General features: G+C 44.6%; 1 protein-coding gene across 21 annotated transcripts in view; it reads left to right on the top strand.

Annotated features, from left to right (window-relative positions):
• Window positions 1–24,324, top strand: part of FHOD3 (formin homology 2 domain containing 3) — a 315,286-nt gene that overhangs the window by 168,239 nt on the left and 122,723 nt on the right. For all 21 annotated transcript variants that reach the window (XM_088655950.1, XM_060282217.2, XM_088655949.1 and 18 more), the window contains exon 5: window positions 4,148–4,253. In XM_088655950.1, coding sequence (XP_088512076.1) covers window positions 4,148–4,253 — 106 coding nt within the window. The remainder of the gene's footprint in view (window positions 1–4,147; window positions 4,254–24,324) is intronic.

The raw sequence follows: 24,324 nt of genomic DNA, 5'->3' as shown, positions 1-24,324 counted from the left end.
TTTAAAGGTGTTAACAAACCAATATTCAGCAGATTTTTCTCTAAAGGATGGATTTCTGTTCAAAGTCCTGAAGTTTCCCTGTGCCTTTTGGTCTGTATTTTCCTCTTTTGCCACCAATTCTGCTGTCATATTAAACTAATTTATATCCCTGGAAGAAAGAATCATAATCCTCAAACTCTAATCCTCCTTAAACCAATTTGGTTTTTCTGTCCTGCACTGGGTTTGATGTGCAAGATAGCTTTTGTCTGGTAGTCAGTGAAACAGAGTCAGCTTGTGTTTGCAAGTCTTTCAAATAAAGTCACATCACATCAGAAAGAAGGAAAGAGTAGTTGTGGTTGAGTCTGGGCTTGTTAAGTAGCTGTTGCACCTAACTAGAAAGTGTAGCTGTTAATGATAATAAAAAACATCTATCTGATTAATATTTTGAAGATGATTTTCATAAAAACCAGTATGAATAATTATTTTCCCAGTTGTTTCTCTGAAGCAGATGTAGGTAAGTGGTAGGAAATGAGTCTAAATAGATCCCATTCGACACACCAGATAAAGTAGTAAGAATCTTTTCTTTCCGTTTTACTTAAAAGGAAAAGAAAAAATGGGTTTCTGTGTATATTACTTATAAACAAAGTTGTAGTGTTATCTCATACTCATTCTGAAAAAGCACAATATTACTTGCAGTTGTCCTCTTGACGAAACCTTTCAGGAACCCCATTAAGGCTTCATTCTCCTCCCCCCCCACACCCTGTTTCTGACCTCAAACCATCTGGGTACATCTACTATAATCAAATAGATGCAGTGAGCATAGAGGTCTGTTATATCACAGAGTTTAAGGAACAGTTTAGTACAATAGTGCAGATGGCATAGACTATTAGCCAGAATTAGCCTCCGCAAATCAAACAAAACAGAAGTAACTTTTGTGTCATCTCAAAAACGATGCTTTTTAATGGAGACAGTTGGCATATTCAGTTGTAAGTTATCCAAGAGAAGTTAAGAATGTACTTGCATGTGTGAACTGGCCCTAAATGTGAAGCAGAACCTATCCACTTAGCTGTATTTTCTGGGTCCTATACAGTCACTTTGATGCTCAGCTGAAATAGTGGTATATATACAGTAAGTTGGAAAGATAATTTTCCAATTAGCAAGTTTCTGGCATGGAAAATTTATGAATGTTCTGGGGAAGCCTGTTTCAGAAATGCATTTTTGTTACAGTAAGCCCTCTTCCCTCGATGCTAAAATATAAATGGACAGTTATACAGTTCATCCAGTTCTTGTTCTCATAATATTATTTCCTCCTTCCCCCCCCTATAGACATTAAAATCTAAGACTGTCGTCATGCTCTGCAGTTTGTGTGACTGCCAATAGGAAGCCATGACAATCCCAACATGGCAGACAGTATGCAGTGGGGCAAGAAAGCAGCGTTGCTGGCAGGCATTTAATGGATCACTCGCAGAGTGATTTAGCAAACCGCTCTTTTCACCATTAAAATGTCTCTGTGGGGGCGAGAGGCGCTTCTCAGAGCAGATCGGCAGGCTGCTGTGTGAAGCTGTTAGTGTGGTGTAGTGGTTAAGAGCAGTAGACTCGTAATCTGGCGAACCGGGTTCGATTCCCTGCTCCTCCACATGCAGCTGCTGGGTGACCTTGGGCTAGTCACACTTCTCTGAAGTCTCTCAGCCCCACTCACCTCACAGAGTGTTTGTTGTGGGGGAGGAGGGGAAAGGAGAATGTTAGCCACTTTGAGACGCCTTCGGGTAGTGATAAAGCAGAATAATAATAATAATAATAATAATAATAATAATAATAATAATAATAATAATAATTTTATTATTTATACCCCGCCCATCTGGCTGGGTTTCCCTAGCCACTCTGGGCGGCTTCCAACAGAAATATTAGAATACACTAATTTCTTAAACATTAAAAGCTTCCCTAAACAGGGCTGCCTTCAGATGTCCTCTAAAAGTCTGGTAGTTATTTTTCTTTTTGACATCTGGTGGGAGGGTGTTCCACAGGGTGGGTGCCACTACCGAGAAGGCCCTCTGCCTGGTTCCCTGTAACCTCACTTCTTGCAAATGATATCAAATCCAAACTCCTCCTCTTCTTCTCTCCTCCCCACCCTCCCTTTAAACACGGCCGCAGCAAGGTTTAATGGAGGGGTGAGTTGCTTTACACCAGGCATCCCCAAACTTCGGCCCTCCAGATGTTTTGGACTACAATTCCCATCTTCCCCGACTACTGGTCCTGTTAGCTAGGGACCATGGGAGTTGTAGGCCAAAACATCTGGAGGGCCGCAGTTTGGGGGTGCCTGCTTTACACAGTGTTTTAGCAACATGCTCTGTGAAGCACCTCCTCCCTCCTTGCAAAGGGGTTGGGGGGGTGAGCTGGTTATATAATGTTTTTATTTCATTTTATAATATTTATATGCTACTTTACTGAGCAAAGCTTGACTGTGTTCTATGGTTAGATGGCAACCTCTTAGATCATTCAAGAACTAAGCCTGTCCTTGAGTGATTGCTCATTGTGCCCTTCTTATTACCATTTGTAGCTGAATTTTTTATAGAAGGAGAACTCCAGGAGATTTCCATGTTTGGCTGCTTTTCTCATCATTGCTTTAATGCTGGCAGACAGACCATAAATCTTAGCAATATTACAGGACTGCTCCAGTTTTCTACCCAAGGACAACATCCTTCTCTCCTTCCTTCCTTTAGCTGTTACCACACATATTCTGAAACGTCTCAACATTTTGATCATAATTTGTACCTTGGCTCCTATTTTCAGTTTTCAAATTCCCCAACCCAGAAACTCGTGCTGGTAGAATAAATAGCCTTTTAAATTTTTGGTCACTTATGTTAGAAAATCAGTAAGTTAATGGGGCTATAGAACGACTGACTACTTTATTTCCGAAGTGATGTAAACACAGTCCTTTTAATGTAGGGGAAACTAGTTTGGATTCTTTTCATCTGTCTTTGCACAGTCCAGATGTTTGGACCTTCTCACAACCCCATCACATTAGAGATGCATGATAAAACAGGTCATGTGCAGAGGTCTGGTCTATGGCATGATGTTTATGTTCTCTTTCTTCACACTTCCATTCCCTTTCCTTCCTTTAAAAAAGATACATTAAAGCCTTTTGAAGTTTGAAGCTTGGATTGTTTATACAGTTATTGTTAAAATCAGTCCAGTTAAAGTGTCTTTTATGAATTTAATATGTGCTTTAAATTCAGATCAGATCCTGAAGGATTGCTGTTGTTCCCCATTAACCCATTTGGATGTTTCATTAAATTCAAACCTGCCATGTATCTTATACATCACTGAACAGTCATTTAATAATAATAATAATAATAATAATAATAATAATAATAATAATAATAATTTATTTATTTATTTATACCCCGCCCACCTGGCTGGGTTTCCCCAGCCACTCTGGGCGGCTTCCAACAGAAAAATGAAATAAAATAATCTATTAAACATTAAAAGCCTCCCTAAACATAAATTTTGAGTATGGAAATGCTAATTTTGGTTATATTGTTTGCATCTTACAGTATTTGAATTCTCATGATGTGAGAAAGTGCTTGCAGAAAGATGGCATACAGGTTTTGAAAAATAAAAGAGTGAGCCTGAACAGAATTCTCTAGGGAGGGAATTTCACAATTGCGGGGTACGGCAGGTTCTTGAATTATGCAAGTTTGTCACAGCTCACCCCCACAACATGACTCAGGTTCCTGCTAGGGCTGGGCGATATCTGGTTTTAAACATTGTGATATATCAGCAGCTAAATACCTCAATATGCTGATATATCACGATGTCTTGAATGTATCTCGGCTGTTTCTTCCTCCCAACCCAGCCCTACAATGTGCCTCTCCAACTTACGCCTGAGCTGGAGGGGCATCAGAGTCTTAACTGCTCATCTGTGTGGGGGGGAGCTTCCTACCCCCCAGCTGAGCAAGTCCCGATGCCTCTCTGTCAACCTATTTTGAAGCTTTGGGATTTGAACGCTACTCTCAAATGAGACGTGGACCATTGTCCACATAATAACCACCTCTCATATCACTAGAAAAATCAGCATGAATTTGCGAGCCATGCTTACTGTTTGTCTGTTTTTGAAAAATGTTAAGTAGCAACTCATTTCTCCTTTTTGCCTTTTCCCTTGATACAGGATGACAAGGATTTGGTTCATGAATTTGTTGTGGCAGAGGGCCTGACCTGTTTAATAAAAGTGGGCGCTGAGGCGGACCAGAACTACCAGAATTACATCTTGAGAGGTACGGAAGTTTATTTCACAAGCTGTTTTTGCTTGCAAACTACAGCTTTCACAGTTTTCCCGTTTCTTAGTAAAATACATTATTTGTTTGAAGAAACCCAACCCTTACTGCATGTCCTTTCACCTTGCAACTGACCGGATTTGACTTCCCCTGGCATCAACTGCCTTAGTTACTATTACTTTCAAACAGCCTTGTATTTAAGCACCATTCTGGTAGCCAATTGGCCACTAAGTATTGCTTGCAAGCAATTGGCATGGCTAGTGGAGAAGTGGTAGCTCTATTCTGGCTCCCCTCTGTAACCAGCATGGAAACCATGTTTGATTCCAGAGGAGGAAAGCCATGAGATCTACACCCAACATAGAAATGCAGTGTGCTACTGCAAGAGGAATGGGACTCTCCTTCCCTCCTCTTCCCAGTCACCAGTAGGCTAGCACACATTTTTTCACGCTAGTAACTTTCCTAGGGAGGCAGTGGAAGACAGGAGTGCCTGGCGTGCTCTGGTCCATGGGGTCACAAAGAGTTGGACACAACTAAACGACTAAACAACACCAACAAACTTTCCTAGGCTTATTCACAAGGCTACTTTCAAACATTTCCTACCCCCTGCGCCCCCATTGACTTTTTTCCCATTTCATTTTTCTTTCTCTTCTTCTCCTAACGTCTCACTTCTTTACTTTTGGACTGTAAGTCTCTGGTCAGGCCTGTGTTAGTCTTAATTATCAGGAGCACCTATCAATTTTAGATTTGTCATAAATAAAGAATACCAACAACAAGCTACATCGCTCACTTACTTGCTCAGTTATTTATTTGAAGTGCCTGGAGTTTTCTAGGTGCTATAAAGCGATTTTAAAAAATGACACAGGCCCTGTCCTCAAGCTTACACTGTAAAAGACACAAAGGGAAAAAAGGTATGGGGGAAGGAAGAGGGGGGAGGAAACCAAATTCAGGTAGCAAAACTTTTCAATTACATAATAAGTGGCACCAAAGAGACAGTATAGTGAGCCAAGGATGCGAGTGGAAGTTAATTCCAGCTGATTCAGGGCGCCTTGTTGCCCTGCCTCACATTTCACTCTCTTTCTGCCTCTGTCCCCACCCCACACCCCCAAAGTTGCTGGGTGAAGTGGCTTCTAATAAGAGACAATTCTGGGAACAGAGGGACAAAATGGTGGTTGATTTCAGCCAAGCCAATGGGGATGGTTGTGTTGTCTCATATCTCCCTCTGCTGAAAACAGGTGGAATGGCTGCCAATGCATTAATTCTTTTAAGAGCCTTTGCACATGTTCAAGAAGCTCTGGAAATTGAGTGCACTCCATGGTGAGGCAAATTAAGGCCCAGGGGCTGGATGCAGCCCAATCGCCTTCTATAATAATATTAATTTATTATTTATACCCCGCCCATCTGGCTGGGTTACACTAATTTCTTAAACATTAAACAGGGCTGCCTTCCCTAAACAGGGCTGCCTTCAGATGTCCTCTAAAAGTCTGGTAGTTGTTTTTCTCTTTGACATCTGATGGGAGGGCATTTCACAAGGCGGGTGCCACTACTGAGAAGGCCCTCTGCCTGGTTCCCTGTAACTTGGCTTCTCGCAGTGAGGGAACCGCCAGAAGGCCCTCGGCACTGGACCTCAGTGTCCGGGCAGAGCAATGGAGGTGGACCTTCAGGTATACTGGGCCGAGGCCGTTTAGGGCTTTAAAGGTCAGCACCAACACTTTGAATTGTGCTCAGAAACGTACTGGGAGCCAGTGTAGATCTCAGGACCTACAAAACGCCCCCAGTGGCCGCTCCCAGTCACCAGTCTAGCTGCCGCATTCTGGATTAGTTGTAGTTTCCGGGTCACCTTCAAAGGTAGCCCCATGTAGAGCGCATTGCAGTAGTCCAAGCGGGAGATAACTAGAGCATGCAGCACTCTGGCAAGACAGTCTGCAGGCAGGTAGGGTCTCAGCCTGCGTATCAGATGGAGTTGATAGACAGCTGCCCAGGACACAGAATTAACCTTCTAAATCCGGCCCGCGGACAGCACATTTTTACATGAGTAGAACGTGTCCTTTTATTTAAAATGCATCTCTGGGTTATTTGTGGGGCTTGCCTGGTGTTTTTACATGAGTAGAATGTGTGCTTTTATTTAAAATGCATCTCTGGGTTATTTGTGGGGCATAGGAATTGGGTTCCCCCCCCTAAAAAAAATAGTCCGGCCACCCACAAGGTCTGAGGTACAGTGGAACGCCCCCCCCCCTGAAAAAGTTTGCTGACCCCTGCTCAAGGCCATAGGGTCTGCCTCCATGCATCCATTGTAGTGCTTATAAATTGTTTCAGTAAAATAAATAAAATATACCTTCATAAAGTAATGTGCAATCTTATGTCTACTAGGTTGTACAGACTAGATGCCAGGTATATGTGTGTAGAGATGTGTGCTGTATTTTACAGTAAAACAGAACATGTAGAAGGGTGATGAGTCAGAAGCACAAGTACTGAATGTGTCTTTTTATTATCTGTGGCCTTTGTGTCAGGCCTGAATACAGAATAAGTGTATGAACATGGAAGAGTTAGCTTTTCACTGGGAAGTACAATACAACTCTGTTCTGCTGTTATCTTTATGCGATTGTCCACTCAACAAAAGGTTGTGTTCTCCATAGTTCAGATTGTGTTCTCCGTAGTTCAGATTGTATTCTCTGAAAGGTTGTGTTCTCCGTCGTTCAGATTCAAATCATGGAAACCCAGCCAGATGGGCAGGGTGTAAATATTATTATTATTATTATTATTATTATTATTATTATTATTATTATTATTATTCATCTACATTCAGGCAGAGGAAAATGTTTTTTTTAAGTTTCCAAAGTGGAGTTGGTTAGAGATGTTGGGGGGGAAATTACTAACTACATATATGTGCTAATAAATTAGAAACATGGGTCAATATTTTCTATTCCATGAAGGTGGAAGAACAAGCTTCTCAAGCCCAAAGTCAGTTCAAGGATGCTACTTGGGTTTTCACAACTTTTTCTGTTTGGTCAGAATCTCCTTTCCTGTAACTTGAATCCATTGGCTCTAGTCCTACACAAACCTGTTTCATCTTCTGTGTGACAGCCCTTAAGATCAGGCATGTCTAAAGTCCGTTTTGGGGGCCTAATCTGGCCTGCCGGTCAGTTTAACCTGGCGCCCAAGATAGTTGAAGATGGCTATCCTATCTCCTCTAAGTCTACTCTTCTCCAGATTAACATACCCAACTTCCTCAACCATTACTCATTAGGCTTGGTTTTCAGACCAGCTTTTCCAGCTCCAGGCTCTGCATGCAGATGCTTACAGAGAGAGAAAAAAGCACAAGCTACACACAAAAAGAAGTTGCCACTCAACAAGGGAATCTGAGGTTTGAAGAAGTAAAAACAAACAAAAACAGAACAATTAATGAAGAGTGTGAGGCGAACGTGATAACCACTACACTACAGAAAAAAAATATATAATTTGGCAGAATATTAGGATATGTATATGTATAATCTGGAGTATTTAATGTGATTTGATTGAATTGTTAATTCAGAAAATTTAATAAAAATGATTTAAAAAAAATAAATGAAGAGTGTGAAAAAGTTAACTGCTTCCCTTATACAGTGGTACCTTGGTTCTCAAACTCCTTGATACTCAAACAACTTGGAATCCAAACACTGCAAATCCAGGAGTAAGTGTTCCGGTTTGGGAACTTTTTTCGGAAGCTGAATGTGCTTTGTTTTGAGTGTTACACTTCCATTTTGAGTGCCACACTTCCGTTTTGAGTGTTACGCTGAGGTCTGTCTGATTTTTCTATTTATTTTGCGGCTCTTTTTGTTTTGTTTTTGTGATTGTGTGGAACCCAGTTCAGCTACTGATTGACTGATTGTGTGACTGCAGTACATTGCTTGCTGCTTTCATTTTATGGATCAGTGGTCCCGTTAGATAGTAAAATTCATGTTAAATTGGTGTTTTAGGGGTTGTTTTTAAAAGTCTGGTCCAGATTAATTCATTTTGCATTACTTTCCATGGGAAAGCGCGCCTTGGTTTTGGAACCCTTTGGTTTTGGAATGGACTTCTGGAACGGATTAAATTTGAGAACCAAGGTACCACTGTATAAAGGGAGAGGGGAGGAGAGAACGGAGAGTTCATGGCTTGGGATAAAGACAGGGAATAGCACACGGCCCCCAAAGGGGGGCTGGGCAGTATCTGACCTTCTTGGGTGATACAGGCCTAAAGTTCACAAGATTTAAGGCCAGCGCGCATAGCTTTCAGGGCGGAATGCACTGCAACATTTTGTTATGGGGTCCTGCTTGTACCTCATAGTACCAGATGCTGGGATCATACAATGAGAGGGAGAGCTGTTGCCTTCATGGCCTCCCTGTCAACTTCCTTGGCATATTTCTGGTCCAGGGGGGCAGTGTGCTGCCTTGGAAACAAGGCATCCAACTAGCTAAATAGTTGGCCTGATCGAGCTATCCTTATCATTTAATTTCTAGCATTGGTTCATTTTTCATTGGTGAGTCATTTTATATGGATGTATCTGATCGAAAGCTGAATTACACCTCGTGTTGTTTGATGTTGTTTTCAAAAGAGATTTCTAATAGAATTGAATAATGTCATCTACGTCTAAGATCAGTTCTCAAAATGATCCGTTTTCAGCAGTCACTAATACGGTCAAGCGCTTTAACGTTCGCTCTGTTATGAGAACTCAAAACAGTTTCATCTAGATACATTCTTTTAGTTGTTCAGTGTAACTTTATCATGTTTTGCTTGAAGGCTTCTGATGTGAACTCTTATTTTATAGGCAGAGCTTACTGCCAGGAGTGACTGTGCTTCGTTTTCTTTAATTAGCAAAAAGAAAAGGAGATAAAAGTCGGCTTTTACGTAAAAGACCCACAAACCAAGGCCATTGTTTGCGGAAATGTTACACTCACTGCTACAGTGTGAGAGCATTGTGCCTCTTTGTTAGAAATTTGCAAAGGAGCACTGCAGAATAATTTAAGCATGATTTTGCGGTAATAAATGCTTGCAGGGACGAGATGGCAGTGGAAGCAAGAAGATAGTTTTCATTTCATTCTTCTGAATAATGTTTTAATATCTTAAATGTCTCAAGATCAAAGACTTACGGTATTTGATATGTTCATCTCAAATCTAGTATTCTAAACCTGTTGTTGTCACTTCTACCATTCCACTTCTTGACGTGGTGCATCCTGAATCATAACTGGTGTTGGGTGGAAGATAACCCCATAAGGGACTTGCTCTGCTTGATTTATATGCTCTTCTTAAAACAATTTCACATAATTGGCAAAAAAAACCCACAATCCTTTACAAATCATTGGAAGGCAAATTGTATCTATTTTTGCCTTTGTACTTCTCTTTTTCATGTTGTCTTTTTCTGGCTTTATCCTGCTATAACATGCTTTCTTACCTGTATTGGTGCTGGATATATTCCTCTCTCAGGTAAATGGATAGTGGAGCAGGCTGTCCTTAAGGTATCAAGGAGTGATGGGCATTAAAAGTTGAAGCCAGCCTCTTGAATTGAGCTTGGAAGCAAAGTGGTAACCAGTGCAGTCTATCGAAACCTGTAGGCTACGCTCCCAGCAGAAATCCTGGCTGTTATATTTTTGAACAATCCGAAATGTCTTCAAGGACAATGCCAAGTGCAGTGCATTAGAGTAGTCTTAAATGGGACGTTAGGTCCCAGGTGGCGCTGTGGGTTAAACCACTGAGCCTAGGGCTTGCTGATCAGAAGGACGGCGGTTCGAATCCCTGTGACGGGGTGAGCTCCTTTTGCTTGGTCCCAGCTCCTGCCAACCTAGCAGTTCGAAAGCACGTCAAAATGCAAGTAGATAAATAGGAACCGCTACAGCGGGAAGGTAAACGGCATTTCCATGTGCTGCTCTGGTTTGCCAGAAGCGGCTTTGTCATGCTGGCCACATGACCTGGAAGCTATACGCCGGCTCCCTCGGCCAATAATGCGAGATGAGCGCGCAACCCCAGAGTCGGTCACGACTGGACCTAATGGTCAGGGGTCCCTTTACCTTTACCTAAATGGGACGTTACCAGAGTGAGGATCACTATGGCTAGGCTGCCCCTGTCTGGGAGAGGCTACAGTTCCTGTAACATTTGGAACTGTGTGCAATGGAATTTAATGAAAGTACTAGCCAAAGGTTCACTGCAGGCTTCCATGATGTATGGGGATGCTATAGATAGATTAGATCAGGCATCCCCAAACTTCGGCCTTCCAGATGTTTTGGACTACAATTCCCATCTTCCCTGACCACTGGTCCTCTTAGCTAGGGATGATGGGAGTTGTAGGCCAAAACATCTGGAGGGCCGCAGTTTGGAGATGCCTGGATTAGATAGATAGATAGATAGATAACATAATGCAGAGCGCTACTTGGGTAACACCCAGTGGAACTTCTTATTGTTCCTTTCTGCAGCAGACCACCAGCAACCACAGGCCATGTTATGTTACTTTTGAAACCCACCCCAAGAAACACAAGACTCTAGATTGTGACTGCTGAAATATGGCCCAAGTTACCTTTAACTGTCATTAAGTATATTTCAAAAATCGTAATGAGTTTAGCCTGCCATCTCTTAAAAAGCATACCCCCTGCTTTCAGAAAGGCTCTACAAATCACTGGCAGAATTGCATATGCATCCTCTGCCATCTGCTGATTTCAGTAGCAAAATAGCTCGATTGCAAGTTCCCCATGTGTGCATTGACTGCTACAGCTATTTATAAAACAAAAGGCATGTGATGTCACCTGAGCACTAGTTTTAGAACAAACATTTGTGCTTGTTCATTCTGGGAAATCTGATTCCTGAAACAATTCAAGGTTATGGATGTTCAGTAGAATGCCATCTGGTTTATGTTTGTCATTGTGTGTGTGTGCAGAATTACAGAAAGGTTCTTTGGTAGTTAGAAGAGACCAAAAGCAAGGGCTGAGGTGACAACAACAACAAGTGACAGAAGGAATTTGTAAGATTTGGATTGAATTGTGCACGGCACACAGTTTGCTTTGAATAAATCCTGCTTAAAATACTTGTTTTAGTGATGTCAGTGAAATTCCTCAGGAACAAATGTCAATGGCTCATTAAACTCAACCTTAAAAGTGAGAGGAACTTTAATAATTTCTGACACACTCCTCTACCACAGGTTTTTGATCCAAACCGGAGGAGAATTTGCCCACCCCCCTATTTACCCTGTAGCCACTTTTCTCTCCCCCTTTTCTAGAAGGAATTGGGGGGGGGGCATGCTGTAACAGGTTGTGGTTATTTATTTCTGAGCCCTTGAGTTGACTTTGAAAAATTACCTGAATTTTTCTGACACCTCCATTTACATAAATGGATACCTAGGGTAATCTCCAAATTCATCCAAGGTGAGTTTCCAAGAACTTTCCCATCTCAACTTATGTAAGGCATGGTACATATTATGCTTTTCATTAACATACAGTCATACCTCGGGTTACGACCGCCTCGGTTTGCGAACAATTCGGGTTACGAACTCCGTAAACCCGGAAGTATTTTTTACCGCACACACGTCCCGCGCATGCACAGAAGTGGCGCACACGGTTTGCGCACGCGCAAAGCGTGAAAATTGCAAAAATAGCACTTTGCGCATGCGCAAAATGGCGGTTCAGGTCGTGTTTGGGTTACGAACTTTTCGGGTTACGAACTGCGACCCGGAACGGATCGTGTTCGTAACCCGAGGTATTACTGTAACTTTAATATCTCTCATTCTCTGGGGCAGGGCAGGGAATAAAAGCACAGCATTAAAAAAATTCAACATGAACATAAAACCAGAACTTTGACAATAACATTAGAATACAATCAGCATGTGCTCTGATCTGCCCTGAGATCTGAGATTCACCACTGGATCATTGGCTGGGGTTCATGCAAAGAATGTTGTAGCATGTAAATGATGATCCAGCAAAATGCCTCCTATGGCCCTAACAGTGAATACACATGATCTCATAGCAGTTAACGCTTAGCTAATTGGGTTTTGTAAATTATATGTATTATATGTTAACCACAGGGGTCCTCACCCAAAAACCAGTAGATCATGCACAATTGAAGTAAATCCACCCCTGAACCCCTGATCTTGAATCAGGATGCCTCCATGATGTACTGCAACTCCTTGCTACCTGTGCTACCACAACAATTTGCTATAGAAAGGAGCTGCTACCACAACAATTTGCTGTCGGAAGGAGCTGCTGGTTTCTTAAACCCATAGGAGTTTGATAAACATCAGTTCGCCTGTAGGAGAAATAAGTCAACAGATGGTGCCATAGCTACAGCCTTTCACCTTGCAGCGAGTCACCTGGAGAGACTGGGGAATTACGTTAGAATGTTGTTTATTGATTACAGCTCGGCTTTTAATACCATCCTTCCAGACATTCTTATCAAAAAGCTGATGGAACTAGAGCTTTCTTCTACCATCTGTGAATGGATTAAAGACTTTCTGAGGGATTGGACACAAACAGTGAGGATTGGGCCTGTTATAGCTACCGTGTTTCCCCTTTTTTAAGACGTAGTCATAAAGTAAGCCATGGCAGCATTTTTAAGCATTTGCGAAAGATAAGACATACCCCGAAAATAAGACATACCCCCATGCCGTGTATGAAAACTAACACCCTCCTTATGGCCACCACTGGCAGTAAGATGTTGTGGAATTAGACCGAGATCCTATTTCAGTGATAGATTTTGGATTTTAAAAGCGAGACCGCCGAGCGCCCCAGCCAGCCAGCGGGGCATGGGAAGCGGCTGCCGTCGTAGTGGTGAGTGCGCGGAGCGCCCGGCCGAGGAGACCTGCCGCCCGGCCGCCCAGAACCAGCTGCTGCAGAGCGGAGCGCTCCGCAGCGCTGAGCGCTCAGAGCACCCAGCAGCACCGGGCAGAGTGCCGGAGCTAGTGGCCTCGCCTCCGCCCGGCCGAGGAGACCTCCCGCCCCTGCCGCCCGGAACGGCTGCTGCAGAGCGGAGCGCTCTGCAGCGCCAAGCGCTCAGAGCGCCCAGCAGCACCGGGTGGAGCGCCGGAGTCAGCAGCCTCGCCTCCGCCCGGCCGAGGAGACCTCCCACCCTGCCGCTCGGAACGGCTGCTGCAGAGCGGAGCGCTCTGCAGCGCCGAGCGCTCGGAGCGCCCAGCAGCACCGGGCGGAGCGCCGGAGCCAGCGGCCTCGCCTCCGCCCGGCCGAGGAGACCTCCCACCCCGCCTCCCGGAACGGCTGCTGCAGAGCGGAGCGCTCTGCAGCGCCAAGCGCTCAGAGCGCCCAGCAGCACCGGGCGGAGCACCGGAGTCAGCAGCCTCGCCTCCGCCCGGCCGAGGAGACCTCCCACCCCGCCTCCCGGAACGGCTGCTGCAGAGCAGAGTGCTCTGCAGCGCCAAGCGCTCACAGCGCCCAGCAGCACCGGGCGGAGCACCGGAGCCTGCGGCCTCGCCTCCGCCCGGCCGAGGAAACCTGCCACCCCACTGCCCGGAACCGGCTCTGCCGCACCGGAGCCAGCGGCCTCGCCTCCGCCCGGCTGAGGCAGGAACCAGCTGCTGGAGCGCGCAGAGCGCTCAGCAGCTCAGAGCACCCGGCAGCGCCGGACGGAGCGCCGGAGCCAGCGGCCTCGCCTCTGCCCGGCCAAGGAGGCTTGCCGTCCCGCTGCCCAGAACCAGCTGCTGGAGCGCGCAGCAGCTCGGAGCACCCAACAGAGCCCTCGCCCCTTTCTTCTTCTGTCTGGCCTGTCTTAAAAGGGGCGCAGCGGAGAAAACGCCTTTAAAGGGCGATCGGAGGGGGATGCGGTGGGAAGACGGGAGCGTGCGCCCGATGGGGGCTTTCTATTTCATTATTTAATAGGGTTGGCATATTTTGCAAAAGCAAAAAAGAGGACGCATTTGGCAACTCCTGCTTTTAATTATGGATCGCTATGACGACTCTGCCTGTGATAAAGAGGACGTGTCCTGGAAAGAATATGATACATGGCAACCCTATTTATATCTATATTTGCTCCATTGGTTAGAGCATGGTGCTGATTATTCTTCATTGCAGAGGGTTGGACTAGATGATCCTTGGGGTCCCTTCCAACTCTTCGATTCTATGATCATCTGGAGGGACACAGGTTTTCCTGTCACCGATGGAGAAGACCTGTGAACCTGAAGACCTGAGAATATAGTACTGTACAGCTGGAAGGGGTCCCCCAAGGGCCATCTAGTCAAACCCCCTGCAATTATGCAGAAATCACAGCTAAAATAATCCCCATCAGATGGCAGTCACAGCTGGAGAAGCCTTGGCCATCCAAACCTGGGTTTAAAAACCTCCCATGTAGGAGAGTCCAAGCTCAATAGCACCTCAGAGCGCTGAAATCTTTGTGCATACATTGTATTGTTCTAATACATACAACAGCCTTGTCAGGTAGGACAGAGCTCAGCAGCGCTGCACATAGCGCCCAGCAGCACCCCGAGCCAGCAGCCTGGCCCAGCCGAGGACACCATAAGACACCCCACCAAAAATAAGCCACCCTGTGTGTTTTTTAAGGAAAAAAGTTATAAGACAGTGTCTTAAAAAAGGGGAAACACGGTACCTCCCTGAATGAAGCTCAGCACTGGCACCCCACATGTACTCGTTGTATACATGTGACTGTATTTCATCTGATCCATCCACTGTAATTATTAAGTTTGCAGATGATACTACCATAATGGATCTAATTACAGGTGGAGATGATGCAGCAGCTAAAAAAGCCAATGCAATTCTGGGCTGCATCAATAGGAGTATAGCGTCTAGATCAAGGGAAGTAATAGTACCACTCTATTCTGCTCTGGTCAGACCTCAAGGTGCAAAGTAATCAATCCCCACCATCACAGATATTTGTGCGTGTGATTCCAGGTGTACCCTACTTGGATACATGTACAAAGATCCATCATGAGAGCATAACAGTTCCTCACAGCCTGCGACTGGCCATGAAACCACTGCTGTGTCCATAAGGATACAAAGCTAAAAATAAACAGAGCTCCCCCTGCTTCTTTGTACGATTCAAAAACTCATCCTTTCCCATTCATGTTATGCCTGTTACTGTTGCTGTAGACCTCTAAGGTTTCTCTGCAGATTTTAAGAATAATAATGCCATGCAATTATGGCTTTCCCTTGTTTTGAAATCTGGGGGGCTCAGGATGGCTTCATATTGCTTTCTGTCTACATGAAAATGAATCTCTCTGTTTATACTGATGAAATTCCCATGAAATGTGACACCCAGGGCTATGTAAACCATACCAAAAATGAGGAAGTGAACCATATTTTCAAAATGTACGTTCTTAACGGAAGGGCAAAAACTACTACATAATTTTGAACAACAGTCAGTTGGCGTCTTTAAAAACATTCTGGACCTTGTTGAGTTTTAACTGATGGAAATTCAATTATCAGTTTATAAAAATAACCCACTGATGCAGTGTTGGAAGAGTGAAGGGAGGGGGTATAAGAAAGTGTTTCTTTTTAATTAATATTTGAATTAAAGGTAAAGGTAAAGGGACTCCTGACTGTTAGGTCCAGTCGCGGACGACTCTGGGGTTGCGGCGCTCATCTCGCATTACTGGCCAAGGGAGCTGGCGTACAGCTTCCGGGTCATGTGGCCAGCATGACTAAGCCGCTTCTGGCGAACCAGAGCAGCACACGGAAACGCCGTTTACCTTCCCGCTGTAGCGGTTCCTATTTATCTACTTGCATTTATCTACTTGCACTTTGACGTGCTTTTGAACTGCTAGGTTGGCAGGAGCAGGGACCGAGCAACGGGAGCTCACCCAAACTCCTCTGTGCAGATTTGTTTCACGTGTGCTGCAGAGGATGCACATTTTAATGTGGATTTGAAATGGCTTTAAAGGCCCATAATTCTCATGCAGCTGGTTGCCATGCAAGTGAAGAACACAGACTTGTTCCCTCCAACGGTTCCTCTAGCAGAGGGAACAAGACAAGACAAAGCCAAATTGTCGCTTTGGGCCTCTTTCTGTGGGCTACAGTATCTTCTTTGGAGAGGGAGGTGGGACACATGTTGCCACGTGGCTCCCATCCATGTTATACATGGGTCTAGTGCAAATGTGTTATTTTGTAACTCTGCAAGCACATAATTGTGTGTACAGAGATTTCCATCTTGCGTATTTTTAAAAGCAGGAGAGAATCTTGGGCACCCCAGAGGCAGCAGTCTGAGTATTCAGTAGCTAGTGATTAGGGACTGGGGCATAGAAGTTCCCAGGCTTCTATGCTTCCGCCTTGCATTCTGGACCTTCCCAGTGTTTGCTAAAAATGAAACAGCATTCAGAATAATGCAAAGTAAGTAAATATTGAAGTTGCTGTCGTGTATCTGGGGGTTAAGAGCTATTAAGAAGTTAAAGTTACCAGCGCCACTTGCAATTAACAAGAATGCATTACTTAGTGTTTCCAGTTTACTCCTGAGTCTGAAGGGTGCTCATCAATGGCTCCTCTTCATCCTGGAGAGTAGTGACTACTGGGGTGCCACAGGGTTTTGTCTTGGGCCCAGTCTTATTCAACACCTTTATCAATGACTTGGATGATGGGCTTGAGGGCATCCTGATCAAATTTGCAGATTGGGAGGGGTGGCTAATACCCCAGAAGACAGGGTCACACTTCAAAATGACGTTAACAGATTAGACAACTGGGCCAAAGCAAACAAGATGAATTTTAACAGGGAGAAATGTAAAGTACTACACTTGGGCAAAAAAAAAAAATATGAAAGCCACAAATACAGGATGGGAGACACCTGGCTTGAGAGCAGTACATGTGAAAAGGATGTAGGAGTCTTGGTAGACCACAAACTTGACATGAGTCAACAGTGTGATGCAGCAGCTAAAAAAGCCAATGCAATTCTGGGCTGCATCAATAGGAGTATATGGTTTGGAAAGTCTGGGTGTCACACTTTAAGAAGTACGGAGACAAACTTTAATGGGTTCAGAATGTTAGTATTTCACGCCTCTGGTGCTGCAGATGAGATTGGTGTAAATCACATGCCTGTCTGGGAAGAGTGTGGGAACGGAAGACGGTCTTATCTTTTCTGCTGTATGAACTATTTGTACTGTAAAGGTAAAGGTAAAGGGACCCCTGACCGTTAAGTCCAGTCGCGGGGTACTTTTGCTTTTACTTGTTCCTGTTCTTCTCTCGGACCTGGAGAGAGAAGACGCCACGAATCCTTTGTCTGTACATAGTGTGTAAATAAATACGTAGATTAGCTCTACGATGTCTCACGCTTCTTGCTGTGTTATGCTAGAAGATTAGTGTGCATATATCATTTGATATATGTCACTGAAGCGCACTGGAGAAGAAGGGAAATGCCTTTTCCAGAGCTGCACATACTGGAGGACGCTCGGAGTTCGGGGGCTGCAGGGGCACCCGAGGGCATTTTCCAACACAGAGAAGGGCAGCAGGAGAAACAGTTCTTATAAGGAAATGTTGAAGGAATTCTGTATTTTACCATAGAAAGGAGAACATAACATGCTTGATGGGCTTTTGTGTAGAACAGGCATCCCCAAACTTCGGCCCTCCAGATGTTTTGGACTACAATTCCCAACATCCCTGACCACTGGTCCTGTTAGCTAGGAATCATGGGAGTTGTAGGCCAAAACATCTGGAGGGCCGCAGTTTGGGGATGCCTGGTGTAGAAGGAGTGTAGGTTTCCAGGGAATATTAGGAGAGACCTATTAACAGTAAGAGGGACCCAGGTGGCGCTGTGGGTTAAACCACTGAGCCTAGGGCTTGCTGATCAGATGGTCAGCGGTTCGAATCCCTGTGACGGGGTGAGCTCCCGTTGCTTGGTCCCAGCTCCTGCCAACCTAGCAGTTCGAAAGCACGTCCAAATGCAAGTAGATAAATAGGTACCGCTACAGCAGGAAGGTAAACGGCGTTTCCGTGTGCTGCTCTGGTTCGCCAGAAGTGGCTTTGTTATGCTGGCCACATGACCTGGAAACTGTACGCCGGCTCTCTTGGCCAATAATGCGAGATGAGCGCGCAGCCCCAGAGTCGGTCACGACTAGACCTAATGGTCAGGGGTCCCTTTACCTTTACCTTTATTAACAGTAAGACCAGTTTAACAGTAGAACCATTTATCTGGTGTAGAAGGTGGTCTTTCTCTCTGTGTGTCAGGGTTAAATCAGAGGGATTCTCTACTCTGGGTTTCCTGAATCAAAAAGGGTTCCTTCCAACTCTATAATTCTATAGTTAAGCTCATTAAACATGCCACAAAATAAAACTCAGGAAATGTTAATAAATGATTGCTTATAACTTTTTAATATTTAATAATAATATATCAGCACATCCCCACTGTTACTAGACTTCAGAGTTATGTATAGCTAAAATACCATTGAGCTTGTTCATTTACTTGGGTGTCCAATATACTGGAAAACAAACTTCCTGGAATGGAAGGAAGGGCACGGCCCTTGGACACGTTCCACCATTGTCAGCTTGCTAACATTCTGATCTTCAGGCTTTCACTTTTGCACTCTTTGAGGAAACGAGGCCTTCCTGTATAAAACCTCTCCCAAAGGGCTGACTTTGTCCCCATTTGCCTAAAACTGTCAAGCACAGAAACCTCAAATGTGGTCACATAATTTGTGTATATGCATTTTTGTATTTCATTGTGCTAGTTGTTCAAAATGTTCTTTTCCTCTTAGGCATTTTCACATTTTTGAAATCACAGTAGAGAACAGTAGCATTTTCCCCAACTCTTGAGTTTTTCTTCAATGAAAGGTGGGTTTTGTGGGTGAGCCCCCGCGCCCAAACCCCAAAGAGCAAATTCCCCCCTGCTATTTATAGTGGTTTGCTGTTCATGGTTTCTCCCCTCCTGCCCCCCCCCCCCAGTGCCATTTTCCGCACTAAGCTTTCTTCTTATCCGGGATCACATAGGAAATGCAATTATGTCATAAGACCCATGCCAGTTTTTTTTTTTAAAAAAACTGAACATGGTAAAAAATTGAAATAAATAAATGTAAGTTATAGCAAAATGGAACGTCCATGTACCATAGCAGTGTATTCTTCAGATACTGAGGTCAAACTGTCCTGCTGTTTTTATGAGCATAAAGAGGCTTCTGGCTGGCTTCTGGTATAAACCAACTTTGATCTGATCCTGTAAAGCTGTTCTAATGCAGCTTGGCATGCAAAGATGGAGTGAGATTTACCTCTGAAAATTTTCAGAGGAAGCATGTTGATTCTAGGCTTAGTTGTTGTTTTTAAAAAATAATAAATCACAACTTTTCTCTGTCAATAATAATAGCACCAACTGCATTTTATATTAAACATACTCTTAGTTTCCGCTCCATTTTAATCAAGGATAAGAAGCATTAATAACCAGAGCATTCTTAAATTTTCTGTGACTACTGCAGTATATCACTGAGCAAAAGCATATTCTATACTTCTCTGGGAGATTGCATAAAGTTGTAATGCTGGCATTAGCAATTGCATTCCTGCAAATGATTTTTATTATTTGCCTTAAAATATTCTATTTATAAGACTTATTATACAGAAAAACATAGGTTTGTGTTTCACTTGCCTTGGTGCTCACAAGTCATCTGATACCCCACCTCTGTTGACTTGCTGCCAGCAGTCTTTTGATAATTAGCTTTGTCATCTGAACAATGTTTCACTCAGACCTGAAGTCAGCCTGATTAAGGGATTGCGAGTGGATTGCAGGATTCTCACATTCCCCATACCTTATCCTCTCCTTTCTTGAGAGCAATTCCCCCCAGACCTTTCCTTGCTGCCCTTAACCGGAGTTCTTCCGCGGGCTGTAAGCCAGTTGAGAGCACTTCAGATGCACATCTTCCCATTAACCTGAGCCTCCAACCACCTTACTACCGGTACTTGCAGGATGGAGGCAGCCCATACACATACTGGAAACTTAGGGAACGCGGGTGGCACTGTGGTCTAAACCACTGAGCCTCTTGGGCTTGCCAATCAGAAGGTTGGTGGTTTGAATCCCCGCGATGGGCTGAGCTCGCGTTGCTCTGTCCCAGCTTCTGCCAACCTAGCAGTTCGAAAGCACACCAGTGCAAGTAGATAAATAGGTACTGCTCCAGCAGGAAGGTAACGGGCACGGTGTCCCATTGTGCCGGAAGCAGTTTAGTCATGCTGGCCACATGACCACCCGGAAAGCTGTCTGCGGACAAAGGCCGGCTCTCTCGGCCTGAAAGCGAGATGTGCGCCACACCCCATAGTCGCCTATGACTGGACTGAACCACCCAGGGGTCTTTTACCTTTCTACCTGCACTGGAAACTTGCAGAAGAGGACATGTTTTGAGCTCTGAGCAGAGACCATGAAGAAGAAGCCACGCCTGTCTTCTTCACCACGAGGCAAATGCTTATCTTTCATTTGCCGCAGTCTACAAGGGAGTGAAGAGGGGGCTTTGGCCCCACTCTTGGACTAGCCAAAGCTTGTGGTTTTCTGGCTCTTCTAAGCTCTAGAACCTTCCAAAATGCTGTTCTGCGCAGACTCAGATCTCATATAAGTGACTTCACAGAGATCCCATACTGTACTTAAACTATGGAATCTGTTCTACTAGCTGTGATGGCTTTGTTCCGCCTCTGCTGTTGGAGACAATATGTCTCTGAATCATTGTTACTCTGGCTCATTGGTGGGGGGGAGTGCTTCCCACAGCATCTTGTCGGCCACTGTGACCAGAGGACAAGCAAGTAGATCAGCCACTAGCTGACCCAGCAGCCCCTTCTTATGTCTGGTTGAAGACTGTCAGCTCCAGCTAAGCAACCTGTATTTTTCTAGTTACAGGTAGGTAGCCGTGTTGGTCTGGGTAGAAGTAAAATTAAAAAATTCCTTCAGTAGCACCTTAAAGACCAACTAAGTTTTTATTTTGGTATGAGCTTTCGTGTGCATGCACACTTCTTCAGATACACTGAAATAGGAGTCCCCAGGCACTTATGTGGAGAAGGGGTGGGGTGGGGAGGGGGTATCACTCAGAAGGGTGGTGGAAGTGGGTGATTGACTGACTGATAACTGCTGATGGCTGAAAACGACTGCAAATGGTTTTGCATGAAAAAGCGAGGGTTGAGATGGCTGAAGATCGCTTTATCATGTATAATGAGATAAGAATCCAATGTCTCTGTTCAAACCAGGTCCCTCCATGGTTTTGAGCTTGGTGATAAGTTGTAATTCAGCAACTTCTCTTTCCAGTCTATTTCTGACATTCTTTGGTAGTAAGACAGCTACTTTGAGATCTTGTATAGAATGTCCTGGGAGATTGAAGTGTTCTCCTACTGGTTTCTCTTTCTTCTGGTTCCTGATGTCAGATTTATGTCCATTTATCCTTTGGCGTAGGGTTTGGCCTGTATTTTTCTAGTGAGCAAGTTCAATATTGGGTGGTTCTGCTAGAGGCCATTGCAGCTGAGGATGCAAGTTCAAGAGCTGACATGAGGAACCCTTTGAAAGTGAAAATAGGAAATGATTCGCTTTATTTTGCTTACTTTATTTTCTTTATTAAATTTGTATACCACCCTTCATCCAAGATCTTGTGAAAGTTCACAGCAAAAATATACAAAATAGGAACACAAAATGCATAATAAAAGCAAGAAGAGAACCAACAAATACCGTATTTTGTATTTTCCGCTCCATAAGACGCACGCTTCCCCTCCTAAGAAGGAAGGGGAAATGTCTGTTTGTCTTATGGAGTGAAGGCACTGGACAGCAGCAGGATCCCTCGGCTGCCACTGCAGTCGCCAGCGGAGGAATGCCTCCGCCACCGGAGCCATGGCTCCCGCCGCTGCCGGAGGAACGATCAGCCCGAAAGCGCCGCTTTCAGGCTGCCCCCTTCCTCCCCCTTGGCCGCCGCCAGCGACAAAGGGGGTGGGGGAGGAAGGGGCAGACCGAAAGCAGCCCTTTCATGCTGCCCCTTCCTCTGCCGCTCCCCTCCGTGAAGCTAGCATCTCCCTCCCTGGCAAAGATGTAGAGCTTTTTTAGGGGAGCCAAAGTTGCTGAGTTTCTTTGGGGGGAGCCAGTGATCTACCAATGATCTACCATAGACATCCAGTGATCTACCAGTAGATCACGATCTACCTGTTGGTACCTAGTTTAGTACATTTGATTCAGAATTTTTCGTTCTTTCTTGTTTTCCTCCTCTGAAAACTAGGTGCGCCTTATGGTCAGGTGCCTCTTATGGGGCAAAAAATACGGTAGCTCCCCCTCCCACAAACACACTTAAAAGGACATAGAATGTTAATCAGCCAACCTAAACCTGGCTTTGAAAGAACGTGCGTTCCTGGATGACACCGCTGTTTCTCCCGGAGCAGGGTGGAGCCATTGTCATTGCCAGAGAGGAGGAACAAGGCATGTTGTTGAACAACTAAAACAGAAAGTCCGAGTATCAGGCATGTCACTTTCAAACATACTTTCATTCCATCCGTTTCTGCGATAAAGGTAACTACTACAAACAAACAAAAAAATCACATAAATTGTCCTTTCTTTTTAATGAGAGCTCCCTGGATCCTCGATGACAGTTTCACTTTTCCTTAGCTTTTGTTCGATTAAATGGAATGCGTCACTCAGACTAGAATCAACCATTTGGTTCTGCACTATTGCATTCTGTATTCTTTGATGCACATTCTTTAAAGGGCCTTTTCTGAAATGGGGACTGGTGATGTGTAGTGGGTGTGAATCATTTTCAAATGAATGATAATAATGTGGAATTCAGTAATGACAACAAAGATGACCAGAGGTGAAGGAGGAATTTGTTCACTTAGTCTAGTTGATTAGATGTGTAGAAGAACACAAGCATGCTTGTCTTTAGTAAAGAGAAGAAGAAAGTACTGCAATTCTCTCTCCTGTACACAACTATTAAAGGCACAGAAACCAAGCAAAGTCGTTCCTGATTTTGCCTGCCCCCCCACGTGTTACTTCACAGGCCTTTGAAGGCATTACATTTTAAAATGTAAAATATTAGAGTAGCATTAGCCTTTTTAGCAGACTCGCATTTGGCTTGTCGTCTACCAAAGCCCCCAGAATGGACCGAAAACAATCGATTCAAGTTACAAGAAAGGAGATTCCCACTAAACATTAGGAACCACTTTCTGACAGTAAGAGCTGTTCCACGGAAGGTGGTGGACTCTCCTTCTTTGGAGGCTTTTAAGCAGAGGTTGGATGGCCCTCCGTCGTGGATGCTTCTCCTGAGATACCTGCATTCCACAATCTATTATTCTGTTGCCTTTTCCACATGTGATCCTGTCAAGCCATGTGCGACAAATCCTGTGTGCACCTGATTTTTCCTGCCTAAATGCAGAAATTTACATTCATCCCCAATGAAATCTGTTTGGTTGTCAATACCGCATTCAGTCCTTTCCCCGTCTTCTACGATATCAGCTACCCCTTATCTAGTTATCTAATGCAGCATCCATTTTCCCACCGTGGCCAGCCAAAGATGCCTATGGGTAGCCCACTGGCAGGACACAAAAACAATAGCCATATCCTGCTGTTGTTCTCTGCCGTGCTCCCTCTGATCCCACAGGTACCATTTAATAATTTAATCATCATGACTTATAGCCATTGACAGCCTTAGTCTCTATAAATTTGTCTCGCCCCCCTTTATAGTCATCTAAGACTTAGCATAGCTGCCAAGTTATCCCTTTTTTAAAGGGAAATTCCATTATGCTGAATAGGCTTCCTCGCGAGAAAAGGGAAAACTTGGCAGCTATGATCTAAGCTAATGGCTTAGCTAATGGGACCCAGGTGGCACTGTGGGTTAAACCACAGAGTCTAGGGCTTGCTGATCAGAAGGTTGGCAGTTCGAATCCCTGCAACGGGGTGAGCTCCCGTTGCTCGGTCCCAGCTCCTGCCCACCTAGCAGTTCGAAAGCACATCAAAGTGCAAGTAGATAAATAGGGACCGCTCCGGCAGGAAGGTAAACAGCGTTTCCGTGCGCTGCTCTGGTTTGCCAGAAGCAGCTTTGTCATGCTGGCCACATGACCCGGAAGCTGTCTGCGGACAAACGCCGGCTCCCTCGGCCTGTAGAGCGAGATGAGCACTGCAACCCCAGAGTCGGACACGACTGGACCTGATGGTCAGGGGCCCCTTTACATTTACCTTTAAGCTAATGGCTATTTATCTTCAT

The sequence above is a fragment of the Zootoca vivipara genome, chromosome 12 (assembly GCF_965207765.1).
Source record: "Zootoca vivipara chromosome 12, rZooViv2.hap1.1, whole genome shotgun sequence".
NCBI classification, from domain to species: domain Eukaryota; kingdom Metazoa; phylum Chordata; class Lepidosauria; order Squamata; family Lacertidae; genus Zootoca; species Zootoca vivipara.
Note: the sequence above shows the minus strand (reverse complement) of the source record. Positions and strands in the feature narration are given on the sequence as shown.